The 21,449-nt window shown below is 55.5% G+C and overlaps 2 protein-coding genes across 3 annotated transcripts; one reads left to right on the top strand and one right to left on the bottom strand.

Annotated features, from left to right (window-relative positions):
* The first annotated feature begins 37 nt into the window (after positions 1 to 37).
* On the top strand, positions 38 to 4,133 carry LENG1 (leukocyte receptor cluster member 1). Its single transcript, XM_079118253.1, has 4 exons — positions 38 to 400; positions 1,909 to 2,088; positions 2,876 to 3,141; positions 3,836 to 4,133. Exons 1-4 carry the CDS (start codon positions 269 to 271, stop codon positions 4,050 to 4,052), a joined length of 795 nt encoding a protein of 264 aa, XP_078974379.1. The 5' UTR covers positions 38 to 268; the 3' UTR covers positions 4,053 to 4,133.
* CNOT3 (CCR4-NOT transcription complex subunit 3) lies at positions 4,091 to 19,714 on the bottom strand. 2 transcript variants are annotated; one of them, XM_079118158.1, is made up of 18 exons: positions 19,437 to 19,714; positions 15,079 to 15,153; positions 14,902 to 14,969; positions 14,571 to 14,645; positions 14,339 to 14,428; positions 13,962 to 14,090; positions 13,778 to 13,873; positions 12,443 to 12,665; positions 12,217 to 12,350; positions 11,783 to 11,839; positions 10,178 to 10,559; positions 9,961 to 10,084; positions 8,968 to 9,166; positions 7,181 to 7,280; positions 6,885 to 7,083; positions 6,552 to 6,684; positions 5,745 to 5,870; positions 4,091 to 4,460 (listed from the first exon to the last, which is right to left on the bottom strand). In XM_079118158.1, the coding sequence occupies exons 2-18, from the start codon at positions 15,101 to 15,103 to the stop codon at positions 4,362 to 4,364; spliced, it is 2,259 nt and encodes a 752-aa protein (XP_078974284.1). In that variant the 5' UTR covers positions 15,104 to 15,153; positions 19,437 to 19,714; the 3' UTR covers positions 4,091 to 4,361. The 2 variants fall into 2 exon arrangements, with proteins under 2 accessions (XP_078974284.1, XP_078974285.1); XM_079118159.1 differs by having other exon boundaries at positions 12,443 to 12,662.
* Between the last annotated feature and the right edge of the window lie 1,735 nt (positions 19,715 to 21,449).

Genomic DNA, 21,449 nt, shown 5'->3' with positions numbered 1-21,449 from the left:
TCGGCGGGCGCATCCGGCAGCGTCAGGGGCGGGGCCTCTTACAGAATCCCAACGAAAGTTGTCGCTAGGCGATACTACGCGCCCAATGTCTGAGATTGGCTGTGATGGAGGGTGTCTCGGCCAGTCATCTCGCGCTACAGACTAGGGGGGGCGGTGCTAATTAACAAACCAATCCGTGGCCGAGGCAGAGACAACAGGGCGGAGCATCCTCCCGCCAATTAGAAGTGCTAGGAGGCGGTTCTCCCAGTCTGCGGACAGCTACAGCGCCATGAACATTTTGCCCAAGAAAAGCTGGCATGTTCGGAATAAGGACAATGTCGCCCGCGTGCGGCGTGACGAAGCTCAGGCCAGGGAAGAAGAAAAGGAGCGTGAGCGGAGGGTACTGCTTGCTCAGCAAGAGGTAAGTACGGCGGGAGGAGCCACTGCGGCCAATCACGCCGGCGCCCCGGGCAGGAAGCGGAAGTGGGAACTGCGCAGGCGTGCTGCGCTTTTATTGGACGTGGGTCCCGTTTCTGTCGACAGTTCTTTGCAAGCCCTAAGCCCACCTCGGCAAAATTCCTAGAAATGGCCGGTCTTGGTTCTTCCCGGGATGTGTTTAAGTGTCCCGAGCCTGCCTCAGAGTAGTAGTTTAATAATTAGTTGTTGAATAAACGAACCTGTGAAGAATGTGTTTCAAGGAAATTACCTTTTAACCAGTTTGCCTGCGCACCCTATTTGTGTGTTCACTCTGTAGACCCCTTGATTTGCGAATCTCTCAAGCACTGAGTTCTTGGAGGGGCGTTGTCATCTTGCGCGAAGTGAGATAGCTTCAGAGAGGAAGGCACAGGAAGAGGGACTAGTGGGACAAGCCAGGTTCTACTTCACTAGACGAACCCTAACCCTTGCACTGCTCCGCAAACACGCACACGCACGCACACACACACACACGAAGCTTCTCCTTTTTTTTTTTTTTTTTTTTTGTATTGGGGATCGAACCCAGGGGCGCTGTACCACTGAGCTACATCCCCAACTGTTCCCCTCCCTTTTTAGACTGGGTCTTACCAAGTTGCTGAGGCTGGCCTCAAATTTAAGATCCTCCTGCCTCAGCTTCCTGAGTCTCTAGGATTAGAGGCATGGGCCACCGCACTCAGCTCAGAGGCTTTCTTTATAGCTCCTGAGTCTGTTTGGTTTACGCCTTTTAATTCCTCAGCTAATCTTATCCTCAACAGTGGTTGGGGAGGTGGTGGCAGTCTGTTTTAAAAATTCTCATTTATCAGTAGAAATTACTAATCGTTTTGGGGTAATGACTTGACACCATGCCTGGAATTCAGAGCATTTGCCCAGAAGCAATCTAACTAGCCATTGTAAATCACCACCACCATCACTGGATCTAACCAGAGCGCCTCGATCATGCTAACAGGGACTCTACAACTGAGCTGCACCCGAGCCCTATAGTTATTTTTTGTGTATGTGGTAGAGATGAAAACCAGGGACTCATACATGCTGGGCGAATGCTCCACTACTGAGCCACATCTGCAGCCCTTCCTTAAAATTCTGGGATAGGGTCTTGCTAAGTTGTGGCTTCCATCTTGAATTCCCTGCCTCAGCCTTCCCAGTAGCTGGGATTATAGGAAGCACTACCATCCCCAGATCTATAGCGTTTTTATCACATCACTCCAGACTGTAATCCCTTTCGGTTTAGACCAGGGATCTTTTTCCAACTGTCCTTGATAACCTCACCATTTACTATTTGAAAGCATCTATTCTCACCCATGCTGAGACAAGTGCCTTTTCTGGGTCCTGTTATCCTGTGGTCTCTTGTACCCCCCCAGGGGTGGTGGGCTACTGTGCTTTCTGCATTCCGCACATTTGAGTCCCTTGAGTGACCTCCAGGTTTTGCATATCCTTCCTATAATTCTTCTCCCCCAGGCCCGCACAGAGTTCCTAAGGAAGAAAGCCAGGCACCAGAATTCACTGCCTGAGCTTGATGCAGCAGAGGCGGGAGCCCCAAGGTCTGGCCCTGTGGACCTGTTCCGGGATTTGCTGGAGGAAGGGAAAGGGGTGACCAGAGGCAATAAAGAGTATGAGGAAGAAAAGCGACAGGAAAAAGTAAGCTGGCCTCACCTGTGTCATAGGGATCCTGAAGAGACTGGGGGAGGGGGAACACTTTGGGCCCTGGCTGTGACTGAGTGGTAAGAAGTATGCTGAAAGAGCAAACAGAACATTTCCGACAGGACTGCAACAGCGCCCAGGATGCTGGTTATTGCTGTGGGGCACTCATAGCCCCAGTTAGTGGATGAGAGGGCTGGTGCTTACATATTCTATTTTTCTATATCAGGGATTGAACGCCAGGATGTTCAATCTCAGCCACATCCGCAGCCCTTTTCTATATTTTATTTATTGACAGGGCATTGCTGAATTGCTGAGGCTGGCCTTGGACTCACAATTCTCCTGCCTCGGCCTCCTGAGTCGCTGGGATTACAGGTGTGCGCCACCACACCCAGCTTCTAAAACGTTTTAAGTGTGAATGAGACCCTGCCACTTTCCTGCTCTCTGGCATCTCCATCATTCTGAGGTCATTCCCCAACCTCCACCACTGTGCTTTCAGCCATCTTCCCACAGCTGCCCGCCTTTGAACTCGGAGTTCTGCCCATTCTCCCATTTACCAGCTTACTGCATTTGCCACTGTGCCTGCCTCAGGAGCTCAGCCAGTGTCTGTTAGGCTTAGCACCTGGCAGTGGAGTCACGACTGGCCCTGATTTCCAATGGTGGAATACCTGGTTCTCCTCCCCAGGACCTGATGCTTGGGTAGAGTGCCCTGGGTTTCTGTTACCCCATCCAGAGCTCCCCGAGGAACTGCGGACTGTATCACATCTCTTTTTTCTGGCTTCCTCAGGAGAGGCAGGAAAAAGCACTGGGCATCCTGACGTATCTGGGCCAGAGTGCAGCAGAGGCCCAGACTCAACCCCCTTGGTACCAGCTCCCCCCAAAGCGAAGGGGTTCCCCAACAGGCTCAGGCAGAGATGAGAAGATCAAGAGCCGACTAGACCCCTTGCAGGAGATGCAGAAGCATCTGGGGAAGAAGAGAAGGCACAGCAGTGAAGAACGAGGTCACAAGAGGAAGGAAAAGATGGAAGGATCTGAGAAGCAGCGGCCCAAGCAGTAAGAACAAAGACCAGTACAGGGCAGTCCAGGCCAGATGGAGGACTTGGCTGCAGCCCAGTCTGGGCATCCTAGCCATGGGCAGGTGGGGTGGGAAGGGGTTTTCAACACGTGGTCCAGGGACCCCAAGTTCCAAAAAGCCCTCTGGAGTTCTGTAGTGTTGAGCTTCTTTCATGACATGACATGCCTTTGTTTGATGGCTTGGTGTTATGAATACTTGTATCCACAATCTGTTTGGCTTCAGCTTCAGTATATTAACAGATATAACCCACTTAAACAAAAGGTCTTTGATGTCCTCAACTTTTAAGAGTATAAAGGGGTTCAGAGACCAAAACATTTGAGAATCACTGGGTTAGAGAATATAAGGCTTGTGTCCCTAAGATGCTCGATCCCTAAGTGCAGAGCAAGGGCTCAAACTGCAATCTGTTTTACCTCAGAAGGGGAAATGGGTCCAAAGGCCCAGGATTCTGCTGTGTGTGTTCCTGGCCTGGGTCAGGGTTTGGGGGAACAGAGGGCAACCGGTCTTAGAACTGGGGAGAATAGAAGCCCACAAGAGGGTGGGCCAGGGACCTGCTCATGGTGTCCTAGCACCAGGTGGCTTTAAGAGCTGAAGCAGCAGCCTCAGACACTGGCAGGGGCCCTGGTGGTAGAGGTAGGGGCTGCCTTGCTTTCTGACCTTGCCCCTCTTCCCTAGGCCCCCATCCCTGGACCAGCTTCGAGCTGAACGTCTTCGGCGGGAAGAGGCTGAGAGGGCTCGGGCTGAGGCCCTGCTGGCCCGGGTCCATGGCCGGGTGCCCCAGGAGGGTCAGCCAGAGGAGGAAGAGACAGATGATCGGCGTCGGCGGTATAACTCCCAGTTCAACCCCCAGCTAGCCCGGCGCCCCCGCCAGCAGGATCATCTTGCTCACTGACTCCTGAGGGGGTACAGGAGAGGCTGTGCTGCCAGCCGTCATATAAAACTATTTATTCATAAATATTTTCCAAAATGAAAATAGGTTTACCAAAAAATGTCCCTCACTGGGGAGGGGAGGAGGGGGCAGCCCTCGCCCCCGGGCCCCCAGGGTGGGGCTGAGAGGAAGAGAAAACCTCCCGGCCCTCTCCCTGCTTCCTGGGGGAGGGGGTGCCCCATGGCCTGGGGCCTCCCCAGTCTTCCAGGGCAGGGCCCTCACCTGGGCAGGGGGATCAGCATGCGGGGGAAGGGTCAGGTAGAGGGGCCGGTGTCACTGGAGGTCCCGGTCCTCCAGGTAGCGGTACTCAAAGGTGAAGCCTTCCTTCTTCCGCTGGCCCCACTTCTCGTAGTCAAAGTAGATGTAGGTGCCCTGGCCAGGGGAGAAGGTGGTCAGTGAGTGGATGAGCTGGTGGGCTGGGAGCTGGGTCAGACAACCAGGGCAGTTCTAGGAGCCACAGAGTGCCAGGCCAGCTGCCCCACACGTGCAGTTTCACTCCATCGCAGTGTCTGGACAGCAGATGTCACCATGGTGCAGGGTGTGTGTGCCTGAGTCAGGCCTCACCCAGGCCTGTCTGCAAGGCCGCCCTCCTCCCATCGGCTGCGGCTGTGGAGCGCCTCTCCTGTGTCCAGCACAGCTGTGAAGGCCCCGTGTGGAGTCTTCACAAGGACCTTGAGGCAGCAGGTACCATCGCCCCTGCCTAGAGAACCCAACAGGCTCAGAGTCTACATCCAGGCGCTCTGCAGGGATGCTTTATTTTGACAGTGGTGGTGTGGGAATTTCTGATTGACTGGATGCCCTGGAATGTACTGATGTGGAGGACCAAACTAGGAGGGGACAGGAAGTCTGCAGTCAAGTGGTCAAGGTTGGAGAGGAGCTAGGTCCTGAGTGAGGGTCTGAAATGCTTCAAAGAAAGCAGCCTGGAGACCAGAGGAGCAGAACGGGATTCGGTGAGGACAAGGATCACTGAGGGGGCTTGACATCTGGGAAATACTTGTGGAGAAAAACCACTGTGGAACACACCAAATGAAAGTAACTTGGAAAAAAAAAGGTCCATGACGCTCACTGTGTAGCAGGCACCATTAGTACTTACAGGTTATTAGCTCATTTAATCCTTGTAACAACTGCAGAGGTGGGTCCTGTTACCCCATTTTTACAGATAAGAAGACAGACTGGTACAAGGGCAGCCAGCTGGAGCTGGGCTCAAACTCAGGAGGCTGACTCCAAGATGTTTCCACTCAGTTAATTGTTGGAACATGAGAAGGCCATCTTAACAGCCTCCCCTGAGTGTCTGCTGAGCCCCTGCTCTGCTGGGTACAGTGGAGCCCATGGCCTGGTTCAGGGAGACATGCCAACTAGGAAATTCCACACTCCCAACCAAGGTGCCTAGAGACACAGGCTGCTGGCTCCAGGAAGGCTTCTCTGGGAAGGGACATTTGGGCTCAGTTTGAGTTTGTTTTGGGCCCAATGTTTGGGCTCAGACTTAGAGCTGGACAAGTGAAAGATGAAGATGGCATCCCAAGCAGAGCAGACTCGGTTATCTGCAGGTCTGAGCTGGCTCAAGGGTGGGAGTAAAGGAGAAAGGCCAGCAGGGGCTGCCTGGGCTGGGGGACGCTAGCCATCTCTCAGTGTGACCAGGGTGGGTGGGGCCCTCACCTGCTCAAACTCGTCGGTGATGGTCTTGGGCTCCTCGTGCCTCTGGAACCACATCATGTACTTGGTGTGGAATCGCCATGACTGCTTCTTTAGGGCCTTGGCTGCCAGGTACTGTGCTTTAGTGCCCTAGGGGAAGAAGGCAGGAGAGGGGATCAGGGGGTCCCCAAGCTGGGTAAGGACCAGGGGGTGGGGTGGGGCATCAGGGCTGGACCCGGGCCCCCACTACAGACCACAGTTGGGCTGGACAGTCCACTTGGAGACAGCGCTGGGGGCATGGAACATACCAATGTTGGTCAGGAGAAGAAAAATGAGACAGGAGGTGGAAATTGCTTTCAGAGAAACTTTGAGAAGGAAGAGAAACTAACGTATGATGACAGCTCAGAAGAGAAAGTTTAGAGAACTTCTCTGTGGGGATGAGGGGAGGGTATTCATGATGGGCTGGGGTCAGGAGGGTGCATGGGTTCCCAGAAGTCTGCAGGGACGCCTGAGAACAGGAGGGCCAAGACTGAGGGGCCTGAGAGGAGGAGCTGGGAAGGGGCTGTGGGCCATGCTGGGGAAACCAAGAGGTCTGGGGCTGCCACGGAGGCCTGTCTCTCCCTCGGTCTGAGGAGCTCTCACACCACTAGGCTGGATAGAGACTGGGACAGGCTTGGTTTGGGGGAGCAGGGCCCAGGACTGGGATAGGGAGGGGGTGCGGTCCCGGTGGCCGCAGTGGGGCACCCACCTCGCCCCTCCAGCCCGAGGGGGGACGGCGGCGGTGGCGGCGGAGCTGGGGGGCCCGAGGCTGCCCCGGGGGCCCTGCTGTACCTCCAGATAGTAGAAGATGAAGAACAGCGTCTCAGTCGACAGGCGCTGGTAGAACTCCACGGTGTCCGAGTGTGGGGGTGGCATCTGGTGGTGGTAGGGGGGCGTCGGGCAAGGGTTCCGGGGAAGGTACTGCCTGTGAAGCAGCAGGGGGTTAGTGCCAGCTGCCTTCTGGCTCAGTTTCCAACTGGTGGGAACCCCAAGCCAGGCCTTCACTTCCTGGGGCCAGCTCTCTTTTACCTAGTCTCTCAGAACCCAGGAGCCAGCTCCCCCAGCTGCTGCCTCCTCCCTCAGACTCTGGAGTCCCGGCCCTCAGCCCATTCTGTGGCCCCTCACCGGATGCGTTCGGAGTCAGAGGGATGGGGCATGTGGTGCCAGGCAGCCTCCTCCATGGCCTGCTGGTAGAGCTGCTCCTTGGTGAGGGGCACTGGCCCCAGCGGACACACGCCTAGTGACAGTGGTATGTTCACCTCTGACAGTTGCAGGGGTGGCTGGGTGGAGGCCGGAGGTGCTGATGTGCTGCTCAGGATGATGTCTGTGGGGAGGGCAGGGTCAAGCCCCCAGTGAGGAGGATGGATGGGCCAACCGTTCTCTTTGACTCGCCCCCTTCTCCACCATCCCTGGACTCTTACCTCGCTCTGTTAGGTGTAGCGTTGGCACAGGGTCCTCAATGCCAGAGCTGATGGCTGCCCGCTCTGCCATGGACTTCAGGGAGCTCAGAGGCTCAGGAGCCTAGGGAGAGAAGAGGTCTGTACTGAGGGCCTAGAGCAGACTGCCAAGAACAGCCTGACAAGGCCCCAGGACTCTTGCCTGTTCTGTTGAGAACCATCAAGAGCCAATCACCTACTCCTCAAGATCTGTGGGGAAAACTGGAAGCTATGTGGACTCTCCACTGCAAAGTGCGACACAGGAAGAACCTACAGAACACCTGGTGTGCTACTGTTTGTCATAGGACATTCCTGTAAGGAACCCCATACTTTGGAAAAGAAGTCTCTTGGCTACCTATGGTATCATGTGACACCTTTAAGGAGGTGGGAGGTCTGCAGCCTACCTCATTCCCTTGGGAGCAAATAGCTGTCCCTCTGGCACTCAGTGTCCTCCCTGGGAACACCAGCAGGTTGGGCTGGAACTGATAACTGCTCCCTGCAGACAGGGCTGCTCCTCCACCCACTTTACACAACCCTTTGGTCAGCAAGTCCGACCCACCTTGCAACCAAATCCCCTGGAGGGACCCATTCTATCCCCCAGCCATGCCTAGAGCTGCCCAGGGCTTTCACATCACCCTTTGCTCCATCCACAGCAGGCCCACAGGACCTCTCCAGTGAAGTCTGGTTTTGTCCAGTCTCTACCTACAACCTTGCAAGGCTCCCTATCTCCCACCCCAGTGATTTTTTTCCCCTTTTAAAAACCATGGACTCCTTCTCAAAGCTGCTGATTCCTTTCTCCAGAAAAGTACACACTGAATTTGCTGTCCATAATACCCATGCAATTTGAATGCCTCTTCCAAGTCAGAAACTATTCCATTCTTCACAAAGAATGGTCTTGCAAAGAATCCTATGTGGCAAGCCTAACAGTGAGGACGTCTACTGTCCAGGCCCCTGCGACACGTGTAGCCAGCCAGCACCCTCTTCAGCACAGCAGCCAGGCTCTTTGTCTGCTGAATCCCAACACTGCCTGGGCTGATCAGCCCCTTTCCCAGCATTCCTCTGGCTTCAGTTCTCACCTACCCTATGCACACAGCTTAAGCGTCAGCCCTTTCAGAGCCTTCCTGGACCTGCCTCCCAGGACAGGTAAGGCACCCCCCTGTAGCCCACAGGTGCCTCCTCTGTGGCCACCTGTTCACACACAGCTTCCTCCAACACTGGAACAATTCCTGAGGGCACACAGCCTGGTTGAGAGAAGTGACTTGAACAAGTATTTTTTTGCTTTTGGTGATATTGGTGATAGAACCCCGTTGTGCTCTACCACTGGGCTACATCCCCAGTCTTTTTTTGAGACAGGGTCTTGCTGAGTCGCTTAGACTGGCCTGCCTCAGCCTCCTGAGCTGCTGGGCTCAGGTGTGACACCACACCCCACTCAAGTGTTTTCCTGATTGAAATGGTCTCTTAGAAGGCACAGGGCATGGTGACTTAGGGAATGGGCATGTGAAGTAGAAAGCACGAGGCGTCTTAGGAGGAGAGAGGACAGACTGAGGGCCTGGGGAAGTGAAGACGAACCCATGGAAATCAAGTGAGCAAATATAATCAAGAGAGGAAAAGATCAGGGAAACAGTCCCAGAGAAGAGTCAAAAGGGGCTGAGAGCACCAGAGATGGAGGTGAGGAGGTGGGGTGGAACAGTTCCAGGGAAAAATCAAATGAGAAAAGGGGAGAGAAAACCAGACAGATTCAGATTCAGTCACCAGGGACACACAGAGCTCACCTTGACTTCTGGGGTGGTGCTAAATTGCGGAGGTCCATTAAGCAGGGCACCGGCTGCCTTGGCCTCACTGAAGCTGGGCGTTGGGGAGCTGGGGGGGTTCACAGGCAGTGGCACTAGGAGGCTGGGTCCCCCTGAGTTGTTCCCTGAGCCTGGGGCTACACCTCCAGCCCCTGTTGGGGCTGCCGCATTGGGTTCCTTCCTGGGAAGAGGATGGAGAAGGGGAAGTGGCGGAGGAAGGTCCTGAGCGATGAGCAGAGAGAAGCTAGATGGGCTCTGAGAGGGGCTGCTTAGGGCAGAAGCAGTTTTGGGGGACCAAGGCAGAATCAATTTCTGGAATCTTTTCCTCAGTAAAGCAGAGCTGCAGGAGTGGGAATACAGATTCTCAGGGTGCTCAAATAGGCCATGGGGTTAAGAGAAAATGGGGGGATAGCTCTCTAGAGTAGTCGTTGAGGTGGAGGTGTGGGGGTGAACATTCCCAGCAAAAAACAAGCAGCCTCAGAAGGGTGGACACAGGGCAGGTGCCCCTGAGGCAGCCCAGCTAGAGCTGGGGTGGAGGAGGAGGATGGCAGGTCCTTCATTCAGCATTCTTTCAAAAACAGGTGAGCCCAGAGGAGTGCTCTGACCTAAAGTTTGGAGGAATGTCTAGAAACGAAGGAGGATTTGGGACATTTCCCCTGGGAAAGTGGAACAATGTCCATCCAGTAGGGAGTTAGCCTTGGGGCAAGAAATAGAAATGGTGAGGGGAGTATGGTGGGGCTCTGGAGAAAAGTCCCAATGACAGGAAGGCAGATCTTAGGACAATGTAAAGGGTAAAGCTAGATGCTAATGCACACCTCCCAGTGGAGAGAAGAGGAGACAGGACACCCAGCCAAGGTGGAAGACAAAGCCTACTGGATGCCCTGCCCAAGGCCAGCAGCCCTGTAATGAGGGAGCCACCAGAGCCTCTGTTCCAGAAGGGAGACTGCAACAGCACACCATCACCAAGACACTCACGAGGTGCTAGGAGGTGGGTTGTGGGGACCTGAGGTGGGGCCCAGGGCCTGGCTGCTAGCATTGCTGCCCCCACTGCTGCTCAGGGCCACCTCTGCAGGGCTGTCTGCCACGACTGAGCTGTAACCTGGGGAGCAAACAGCAGAGAAGGGCTGTTGGCTGCTACCGGCCGCCTCCAGGCCCCTCCTCTCCTCCTCCCACCCTGCTGGCCTCCACTTACTGGTGGCACCGTTCTGCTTGCCAGCCCCTCCACCTGTGCTGCTGTTACTATTACTGCCGCTCCCTCCGCCACCACCACCGCCACCCCCGCCAGGCTGGGCACTGGGGGGTCGGGGCTGGGCAGCATTGGGCCCACTGGGGGCTGGTGGGGCCACGGCCTGAGCATAGGGGGCAGGGGTGCCCGAGTTGTGGCTGGGAGCTGGACTGGCCTTGGGGCCCAGGGCACTTGGGGGTGCTGCTGGGGCAGGGGCCCCATTGTTGCCAGGGGTGGTGCTCAAGGCAGAGGCGGCAGGTGGGGGACCAGCAGGGTAGGTGGGTGGCACAGCTGGGGACTGGGGATGCTGGTTGCTGTGGACAGGCTTGGAACCATTTTTGGCTGGAGACTGCAGGGAAGAGAGAACAAAGTGTCAGCACCCAGTGGATCAGCAGGTTCCCTACCCACCTTGGTCAGAGGCTCCATCAGTGTCCCACCAACCTCTTCTCTGAACTTGCTGCCCTTGACTGCTCCCATCCTCCAGGGAACCTGGGGGACCTCACCCTAACTGTTTCAGTCACCTTTATGCTCAAAACATTTATTTCCAGTCTACTCAGTGCCCTCAATTCTGCCAGGACACTCCACATGTACCCCATGGTGACCTGGCACAACTCTTGCTGTCAGTCAGAGAATACCCATCTGTTGGTCAAAAGGGTCTAGTGGGAGACTCCTCAATGCCCTCAGGACGTTATGAGTCGGAGCAGCCTCATGTCCAAGAGTAGAGGGAAACCAACTGACAGTCAAGCAATGCTCTCAATGTCACTGAAAGGACCACCAAAGCCACTCAGGGATCACAAATCATAACACTGCAGAGCGCAGTAGGAGGGCATCCCGCTACAGCCAAGTTCTGACAGACAATACGGGCTGTGGTGTCAACCGCCTCGTGGACATCTCTTAACCACAAGGGAAGCTCAGGCTCACCAAGCACCAAATGGGACTGCTGTTTGGCTGCAGGAGCCCAGGAAGGTGGCAGAACCAGGCCCCTACCTGGAAGTCCCTACCCCAGCCTCACTTGATGCCCACCCAGGGCGTCTCCCTTGGACCACCCTCTCATGAGCCCACAGGGGGCTCTAGGCCTATTCTGCCCTGCCTAACACCATCTGTTTCCTGAGTATGCTCCTACGCAGGGAGGCGGTGACAGAACTGACGAGGCTCACTGAGGGCCAGGCGTCGTCCCCTCAGGTACCTGCCACGTACATTACGTGTACAGCAAACGTGTTTGCTTTTTAACCCCTCACTTCTCAGGCTTGCCTGGCCCTTTAGAGCTGGTGTGCAAAGCCCCAGCCCTGTAGTCCCACAACCCCAGGCAAGCCTCAACCCACTCCCAAGCGTTCTTCAGAGACTGCCTCTGTGAACTGCTGTTGCCTCTCCTGTCTTCTTCTGGAGCCCAGGGCACAGGCAACCAACTACGGCATTGGTCTCCTGCCTATCTGCCCTCAAGGTGGCAACGCTTTCTGACTCTCCACAATGTCCCCAAGCCTTAGCACTGTGGCTGGCACTCAGGCCTGAATATGTCTTTGGGAACCACTGAATAAACAGGGACATGTCCATCAATTACTGGCCTGGACCCACCTGGCTGACTTCACTATCTGTCGAGCGTCCTCTCTTCTTATCATCTTCAGAGTTCTCCTGGTTGTGGGAGGCAGAGTCAGACACCTGTATGGCCTCTTGGGTCCCAACGCAGAGATACCCATCTCTGAACCTCCTAGGGACCTGGACCCAGCCGACTGACCTTAATTCTTCTGGAGAAACCACCTAAATCCAGGTTCTCCAGTGTCCTTGCCTTTTGGGAGCAGTCATTAAGGCCTCAGGCACCCCACACACCTAGGACCCACCCGTGGCTTAAGCCTGTGTGGGATCCCAGGTTCCACCTATCAGCTCTTTATATCCCTTGGGGATCTGAAGAAGCCTCAGCTGCCCTCCCTGCAGGCCACTTTGGAGAAAGCAGGCTCCTGTTAATTCCCACCCTCTTGGAAACAGGGCACCTTGCTGCTCTGGGTCCTCACCGTAGTGCAGTTGGCTGGGCTGGGGGGGATGGGAGAGCTGGAGGTGGTCGAGGTGGGCGTGCTGCTGGACTGGTTGAAGATCTCGTCCTCCATGTGGCTGTGGCTGGGGGGGGAGGTGGCGACCAGCGCCTGTGCTGTGGAGGCAGGAGAGGGGCATCTTAGCTGGTGCGGCTAGACCTTCGGGTCCCTCACCCTCTGCACCACGAAGGCCGGCCCGGGGCCTTACGAATGTCCTCGAGATCCAAATCGTCATAGAGGAACTCATTCTCCTCGAAGTCGGGGTCCTGAGAGGAGTCGACGTAGTACTCGACATCGTCCTTGATCTTGCGGATGGCATCCACGAGGATGGAGTCGTTGTCCAGCATTCGCAGGATGGTCTCCAGCATGCGCACATGGTAGCGGTGCTTCTCAATGTGCCGCTTCAAGCCCTCGATCCGGTCCTGCTTCTGCTGGCGAGCCCAGGGCCAGGCTCAGGGGCTGCAGAGCGCCTGCCCGGCCCCTCCTGCCCCCACAGAACCTGTCCTCAGTCCCCAATCCCCATGGTGACCCAGAGGCTCCACTCCGGCCCCTCCCAGCATGGGGCGGTGTGGAGTCTGCCCACCCTCTATCCCTGCCGCCCCCCAGAACCAAGCTCAAGATTTCTGACATCTCAGGGATCCCCACCTCTCCCTCCCGGATGCTTTTTGGATCCAGGGATTCCCTGGAAACCTGTGAAAGACCCAGACGCCCTTATGCCACTGGCAGCCTCTCAACTGAGCTCTCACCTGCTCTGACCTCCTGGGACCAACACCCTGTTCTCCGGACTTGCCCTAACAGTAATAATGGCGGCACCATCTGAGGGCTGCTTGTTTGTGATCATGGCGCTCTGTCGTCACTGGCCCACGCCTATCTGTATACCCGTAAGGAGGTCCAGATCCAGAAGCCCAGTTCCTGCCTGCTCCCGATGCCCCGGTTCCCTCTAGGATTTGACACCTTAGCCCAGTTTCAAATTTCTTCTTTCTTCAAGGAACCATTGTCTCCCTCTGAGTCCTTGCTTCCTAAACCTCTCAGGGTCTCATATCCAACTGTCACAGCTGCCACCCCCAACTTTCTTAGGGAACCCCATCGTGTTATTTGCATTCCTCTGAATCCACACCCTATAACCCTAGAGCAGAGTCCAGGACTCCAACATCTGACTTCATCTCCTTTAGGGCACACTCGCTGCTCTGAGCCCTGTCTTGTCTACCCACCACCCTCTTCTGTGAATCTGGGCTGTAGGTGCTATGAGGTCTCCCACATGGGCCATCCTCCAGGCTCCACACTTGGACTGTTGGCCCCAGCTGAACCTGAGTTCATTTCCCCCCAAACTGCTCCTCTGTGATGGCCCCACTATCTACCCAGATACCTAGGAGCCTAAGATTCTGTCTACCTCCTCCCCGCACCACCCCAATTCTGCCTCTCCAATCCCTCACCCCAGATCTGCCCAGGCATTCAGCCCAGTTCCCATGGGCTTAGACGGGTCTTCCACTTGCTAGCCCACCTCCATCCACCACCCGGGGGCCTTGGAGCTCCCCCCACTCACATCCTTGTCGCCCTTCTTCTTGCGTGTCTGCACCGACAGCGATTCCACCTCACTCTCAAACTGGTCCACCTGCATGTTTAGGGTGTCGATGGTATTCTACAGGGGAGAAGGCTGTTAGCCAGGGTTCCTGTGTATGCTAGGTTCAGGGCCCCAAGTTCACCTCCTCTTCTCTGCCCCAACTCACCGTGAGCCACTGGCCAACCTCTTCCTTCTCCTTCTGGGCGGGATCTACCTTCTGGGCCAGGCCCAGGCCCTCCTTGCTATAAGCTTTGGTTTTGGTCTCTCTTTCCACAACTTTGAACCGTTCCATTTGCTGTGGAGAATGCAGTTGGCAGGAGGGTGGTCTTGAAGGTGGGAATGGAACCAAGAGCCAGCAACACCTGAACCTATGCCTCAGGACCCATCTCTCAGTCTCTGAGCCCACTGCCCCTACCCTTCCTTCAGGTTAAACGCCTTATTCCTCCTGGCATCTCTGGAGTGACTGCTCCATCTCTGCCCTCTGGGCTCCCACGAATTTGGCCACCACAACTCCTTTCAGGAACCAAGGCTCTGGGCTCCTACCGTCTCGATGAGCTTGCGGTTGTCAATAAGCTGCCTTTTGTCCTTGATCTCATTGGACGCTACCCATGTCTTGATCTGGTCCCTCAGCCGCTGCAGATGAGAGAATCAAGAAAATCAAACCTCGGATTTGGGAACCAGGACCCCCAGCTCCCTTTTCTCCTTGGGACCCAGCAGTCCACTCTCCCAGGCCCTCCTCCCACAGGACACAGGAGTCCAGCCCCAGCCCCCTCACTTGTAGCTTCTTAATCTCCTTCTTTAGGTCAGCCTCATACTTTTCTTTCTGGTTCGCGTTGGCTGCGTTGTGGAGCTGAGGGATGGAGAATCCAGCAGTCAGTGTGGGAGTGGCTGTCCCGAAACCTGCTCCACGGCAAAGGTCCAGTCTCTCTCTTCCTTGGGCTGGGGATTCTGACACCCACCCCAACCCCCTGCCATCCATCTTTAAGCTGCTTCGCATAGGTGCTAAGCATCAGGATATGCAGCCCCTCTCCCTGGCCAATATCCAGAGACCCCAAGGCTCTTCCTGTGTTCTCCCAGGAAACCCCAATTTTTTAGGGCCCCTGTACCTTCTGCCAAATATCTTCAAACTGCTCCACACCCTCGGACACTTTCTTGAGGCAGCGATCAATCTCACCTGCCAGGGAGGAAGGCAGGCTGTTGGTATACTACCAATGCAGCACTCAAGGAGGAAGCCCCAGAAGAAAGCATTTGGCTCCATGTGCAGTGGGCAGTCAGTCCCGTACCTTGGAGCTTGCGCTTGTCCGCCATCTTCCCTGCCCTACAGACGCACTCTCTTCATACTCCCTTGGAGACAGACGCTGCTGGCAAAGATTAGGAAGGAATTAACACCTGTTCCCTGGCTAGTCCAACCCAGAGACACAGATGTGGATGGGTAACATGGGGTGGGAGGGATGGTAAAGGGAAGAAACGTGTACTATCTGATGAGAGACCAGATCCAATTCTTCTTATGCTCCCTCAATTGCCCAGCTGCAATACTCTGGGAGTTTGTTAAAATGAGGAAAGACATTTGTGGTGCTCTGACTCAGGAATTGGAAGGTTCCTAGAGTACAGAGCATCTTTTCCCCAGATAACCATCAAAGGATTTTGCAGAGCAGGACAGTCATACAGCACAGGGTTACTCCAAGATAAAGGCAGTGGCCCTAGAAATCACACTTCCTACAAAGAGGGGCTGGGAGCAGGGGTGACTGGGAGAAGTCATTCCTCAGGCAAGCCCAGAGACAAGTGGCATGGCACCTCAGAGACAAAGACCTGATACTATGTATACATGTATGAGCTGCACAGGAGGGAGGGGATGCTGGGGTAAAGTGGAAGAGTGACAGGAGGTGCCTAAAACTAAGAAGAGTTAGAAGGCCTCAGACCTCCAAGAAATTTACTCCAGGTCAGAATCCTTGAGCCAAAAGGGGACAATACTCCTAATCCAAAGAATGTGATACCAAGAAGGGCTAATGATTTGGGGGCAGAAAGCAGTACCCAAGAGAGGGTTGGGAAAAAACAGAAATCTTACCAAGATAAGAGGGTGTAGAGGTACTTTAACCACGAGGGAGCTAATGTGCACACATGAAGGACTTCCATATCAAATAGACTGGTAATTTAGACTGAGAGGAACCTACACCACCAGGGTAGGCACCCAGAACTTAAAGAGGGGCATCTCTGCCCTAAGGAAAGTTACTGCAACCCAGAGGAGACCACAGTCAGAGTTACCAGGATCTTTATAGGGCCCAACACGGAGACCAAGGGACCCCTGGGAGGGAGGGTCATGCTAAGGGGACTTCTGAGCTGCCAACAGAGGTTGCCCTTCCCAGGGGCCTAAACTGAAAAGCAAGGATTTCCAAGATCCAGGGGACGTTCCTACTCTGTTGGCAAAGGGCACAGGTTCCCCACAGTTGCTCTATTATGAAAGCAGCAACTGCTTCACATGGAGGACCTAAGAGCCTCAACCTAATGGGGCCATATCAGGAATCCTCACCAACAGGTAGGAAATAGTTAACAGTCCTGCCCAAGAGCAAGTACAATATGGGAAATATTCCACAGCCTGTGGTTGGCCTCAGAATTTTTGAAGGGTGGCCAGTACAACTAAGGAACTTACTTTTTCTCTTTTTAAAAAATAATTCACAATACATTGCTCCAGTTCCAGGCTCAAGCAATCCTCCTGCCTCAGCCTCCCAAGCAGCTTCTTTTGTTTTAGTTTTAAACTTGTTACTAATTGCCACATGTGGCTAGCACTTAATGCATGGGGCACTGTAAAGACAGAGGACTTTAGGACAGAGCCAAACCTTCACCATGAGGTTTTTTTGGCTTGCTTTGTTTTTTCACTGACCCCATAGGGACCCATTCTTATGGGTGCAGATAGGTGGAGCTGGCACATGAGACTCAGGGAGCTTAGCTTTCCCCAGTACAGGGCCCATCCAAAGAAAAGCAGTACCTCAGGGTCAAACGATATATGCGTGGGGAATCTCCAGGAAAGTGAACCAACAGGACCCAGAGGATAACCCCAATGAGGGAATTCAAACTGGGGTGGGGCAAGTACCTTTGATCCAGGGTCCTTCTACCAGGGCCTAGACACCAACATGCAGCATGCTAGGATACTGACCAAGAGTGAGTAGCTCTGACAGCCAGCAAAGAAAAGCCTCTTACTTCATCAGGGACAGAAGTGTTAAAACAAAAGCTTACACTCCCTCCTTCCATCCTAAGCGTACAACAGAGGGTCAGAGGCTGGAGGGAGAAGTCACCTCATGGTTCACACCCCGGAATAAGGCACTCCACACTTGAGGGAAGTGGCACCCTCCCCAAATCCCATATTGAAGGGGTTGAGGCCCTAGTGCAAGGAAGGAGCTAATACCCCCCAGGAGGGACCATGCTGTGGTAGCAAGGAGGAGGAAGTCCTTAAGGAGTCAGAAGCAAGGTGCCAGAGGAGCAGGACGGTGCCAGGGGCAATGCTTCTGACATCAAGGTGGGAGCAGCTGCTACTGGTATGGACGATACCTGGTTGGGGAAAGGCAGCTCCACAAGAGAAGGGGAAGTGCCGGAGGCTCAGGGATGCTGGAGTCAGTGGAGGTCACATCCTCTCCCCATAACAAGAGGATGGCTGCACATCAGATGCCCCATCCCCAGCAAAGGTAGAGAGAGAAAGGAGGGTGGTGCTACAGCCTGGAAGCAAAGATACCACCAGAGGATCCCCATCCAAGCTTCACCAAGACCCTCCCCAAGAGTTAACTACTTCAGAGCCCCTGAAGTAGGTGGTGCCTTCACAGTGAACATGTGCTCAGACAGGGGGACTCTTGAGACAGAACTGAAAAATCTGGGACTGTTGGCCCAGACAGGCCCAACCGCGAGGATCCCATGCTCATGGGGAGGCACATCCCCAAGTTAGGAGCACACACTGGGGGGGCGGGTGGGATGAGCCACACACCAGATCAGGGAAGCAAGTAACAAGAGCCCCCAAAACTTCACCTTAGGGTGCAGGCAACAGCGAGACTCCATGAAGGGCACAATGCTTAGTCCCTAATCCTGGACCCATCACATGCTCATATAGAGATCCTGGACCATGGTGCAAAGTGCCTTTGATCTAGGAGCGCGTACACTCTAGGAAAGGAGCTCTGGTGAGCAGTGTCACAAGGCAAGTGTCAACTCGGGGAGGATGCTGTGCCGTGTCAGGTCATGGGTAGAGCACAATACAAGGGTGGGTACTGGAAACTCCCACCTTAGAGTTACACCAGGTGGAGTTAGTCCCAGGGAAGGTGATCACAATGAGGTATCTCCACAGTCTCAGCACCTTATACTTCCACGACAGAGTGGGACCCATTGCAAGGTCCTTGTGATTACAAACTCAGAGATGAGAAGCATTGGCCAAAAGCACCAGAACCCAAGGGGGCAGTTAGTCTCACCAGTGGAGACACATATGGGGGCAGGGGCACCTCAAAACCTGGAGAGGGGCCAATGTCAACGCTAAAGAAGGCAGGAACCTTATACCTGGGAGTGGCAACACCAAGAAAAACTCCTTAACCTGGAAAGAAAGCACAACCCTAGAGAGAAAAGCCACCTCTCCCATCAGGAACCTTAGGTCTGGAAGGTTTTCCATCCCTGTGGGTGACAGGTGGATGGGATGCAAGTCCTCATTCTACAACTTCCTACACTCAATGATGGGACAATCACAACCTCATTGGGAGAGCTCTTTAGAATACCAAAGGGAGTGGGGTACTTGGCTCCTGGGGAAACAACACCCCAAAATAGATGCCTCAGACGCTGGGAAGCCACAGTCCCTGTGGTAAGAAGACAGGAGGAGGGAAGGTGTGGAAAACCCTCACCAAAAGGGCAGGAAGCTAATCCTGGGGGAGATGACAGCCCCTGCACCAAGAAGCAGCTACTACTCAGGAAAACAGGCGCGTGCCCTGCCCACGACAGGAGCTCACCAACAGCACGGAGAGTGGGCTCGGGAGGCTTCACCCAGACCCGGGGAGCTAACCGGCCCCGACACCCGCACCGCGGTGGACTTGACACCCGGAGAGGCAGGCAGTGTGCATCCAGGGGAGCTGGCGCCCCGAGGCCAGAGGCGGCGCCCAGCCCCAGGGGACAGGGCGGGCACGCCCGGGGCAGCCTGGGTCGGGGGTCGCCACGCTCGGGCACAGGGCGGGCGGCGGGGACTGTACACCGGGGGAACAGCCGCACGCTGCGAGGCGGAAACTTTGGCTGAGGCTCCAACTCGGAGCGCGGCCGCTGCGGGCCGGGGAGCCCGTCCGCCGCCGATCGCCGGCCGGGCGGAGGGGCCCGGAGCGGGGCGGCCGCGCTTGGGGGGCTGGCGGCGGGAGGGTGCGCGGGCGCCGCGGCGGGGGCGGACTCGAGCGCGGCTGAGGGGGCGGCACCTCGCACCCCGGCCGGCGCGGCGCCACGCGGGAGGCGGCGGCCGAGGCCGGAAGGGTCGAGCGGCGGGCGTGGAGCGGCGGCGGGGCCCGGCGGGCGCGCGGCGAGGGCAGGGCGCCGTGTCGCGACAGGCGGCGGGCCGCCGGGGCGGGCGGCGCGGAAGGCGGCCGGCGGCGCCGGGGGAGGGGAAGGGGTCTGGCCCAGTCGAGCCCGACGCTCTCACCGCAGGAGCTGGCGCCGCCGCTGAGGAGCGTATCGCGACAGGCGGGGGAGGCGAGCGCCCGCCGCCTTTTTCTCGCGCCCCGGGCCCGGGCGCTATCGCGATAGCGGCGCGAAGCGGAAGTGGGGTGGGGGAAGTGGGCCCGGGGTTGTTCTGACGACGGGGGTCGGGGCTCAAGGGAGGCCGCGGCGTCTGCCGATGGCTCCGCGGAAGCTGACCGGGCCCGGTCCAAGATGGCGGCGGCGGAGGAGGCCTCCCCTCCTCTCTTCTCGTCTCTGGCGCCGACCCGCCCCCGAGCACCGAATATAGGCCTGTCATTGCTCCTGCCGCACGCCGCTCTTGACCGTCGGACGCACTCTATTGGTTCTTGGCAGAGATGCGGCCGGCCCCCTCCTGCGGATTGGGTGATCGCTGCAAGGCGCGGCGTTCGATTGGCCTCCCGCGCAGCCTGCTAGGATTGGCTCAGGTTTTCTTCCTCGCCCCGCCTCCTCCTCCCGCCTCAGGGCACAACACGCCAGCGCGAGGACCTGTGCGTCAATCAGGAGGCCTGTGTCGTGCTGATTGGATGTACCCGCCCCTCTCTCCTTAACCAATTGGTCGGGAGGAGGAGCCAAGCTGATCAGGGGCGGGAAGTCGTCCGTCAAGTTCGGAGCCGTTCTTAATTGGTTGCGGGTTACATTCTGCCTTGAAGCTATTGGTTGTTCCTGGAAGTGGGTGGGGAAAATGGAGGAAGGCATGGAGAGTGGGCGTTAAAGGCCGCGTACCTAATCCGAGACAGACAGGTGCCTTCCAAGCTTGGGGGGGTGGGGGGTGAACCGAAGTCATCTGCCAATCGAAGCAGCGGCCGAGCCAAGGGGGTGGAGCTAGGCAAGAAGGCCCACCCCTTTTCCTTCCCTGGTCTTATCATTCAGCTCAGTTTGACCAATAGCGTAGCGAGTGGGTGGCACCTACACCTAAAACGTGTGACAGAGGGTGTATCCCGCAGGTGTGGCTCTCTGGAGCATCCTTCCGCATCTCTTGCATCCTGAGCCTTATAGTCTTTCTCCAACTGCTTCTTTTTGGCACATCTCTAAATCTCAGTATTTGCTGAATTAAAGAAGGCAGTTACTTGAGACAGTGCCTCGAAGTCACTAGTATCATGTATAGCAGAACTGGTTGGAAAGCGCGGAGTGGAGGTTTTGTCCTGCCTCTGACTGGTTAGGTGAGCGAACAGTGGGGCACTTCTCTGCACCTCCGTTTCGCCAGTGTTCTGAGTACGCTGCGGAAGGTACAGATGAGGCTGCCCTTCCTTCCCTTCCATTGGTTGTCTCCAGCAACATCTACTCGTTACACATCCCAGCTGCGTTGTCTGTTTCTTGGGGGGGAAAGTCTAATTGTCCATACTGAATACTCAGGTGAGCCCTGTTCGTTCGGATTTATTTTTGCACAGCTGTCATTTTACTTTTTTGGGTTCCCCACTTCTATTTTACCTCCCCAGTACTTAAGACGCAGGAAGCACTCAGTAGCTTTTGCTGGATGAATGCGGGTGATAACTTGTAGTTGAAAACTTACTGTGTACCTCGCCTTCCGTAAGAATTGGGAGGTTTTGCCCAGGGTCACGCAATAGAAGGGAGACACTCCTCTTCTCTAGGTGGTGAAAAGTAAGGAATTCCAAGGTAGAAGCAAACCTGGAATGGTCTATGAAGCATTCCACGTGAGGCAAGAGAGGAAGGAATACTTGTAAAAATTCGTATTTCTAGGACCACAGATCTAAGGGAGTGGCACCTGGGAATCTGTATTTTTCCATATTTCCCAGGAAGTTTGAGAGTTACCGATGTAGAGCTTTTCTTTCAAAGTGTGGCCCATGGGTGCAAAGATGTCTTGTGGACTTCTCACAAATCATCCAGGAATTTCTTAAAATATGGATTTGATTTAAGGGGTCTCAGATCTGCTTTCCTAATAAACTCACAGGTCATGCTGACGGTCCATACTTCACACTTGGAACCCCAAGAATGCAGTGATGATGCTCAGGCTTGG

The sequence above is a fragment of the Sciurus vulgaris genome (genome assembly GCF_902686455.1).
Source record: "Sciurus vulgaris genome assembly, chromosome: 17".
Taxonomy (NCBI): domain Eukaryota; kingdom Metazoa; phylum Chordata; class Mammalia; order Rodentia; family Sciuridae; genus Sciurus; species Sciurus vulgaris.
The sequence above is the reverse complement of the archived record's forward strand: the minus strand, read 5'-3'. Positions and strand labels throughout refer to the sequence as shown.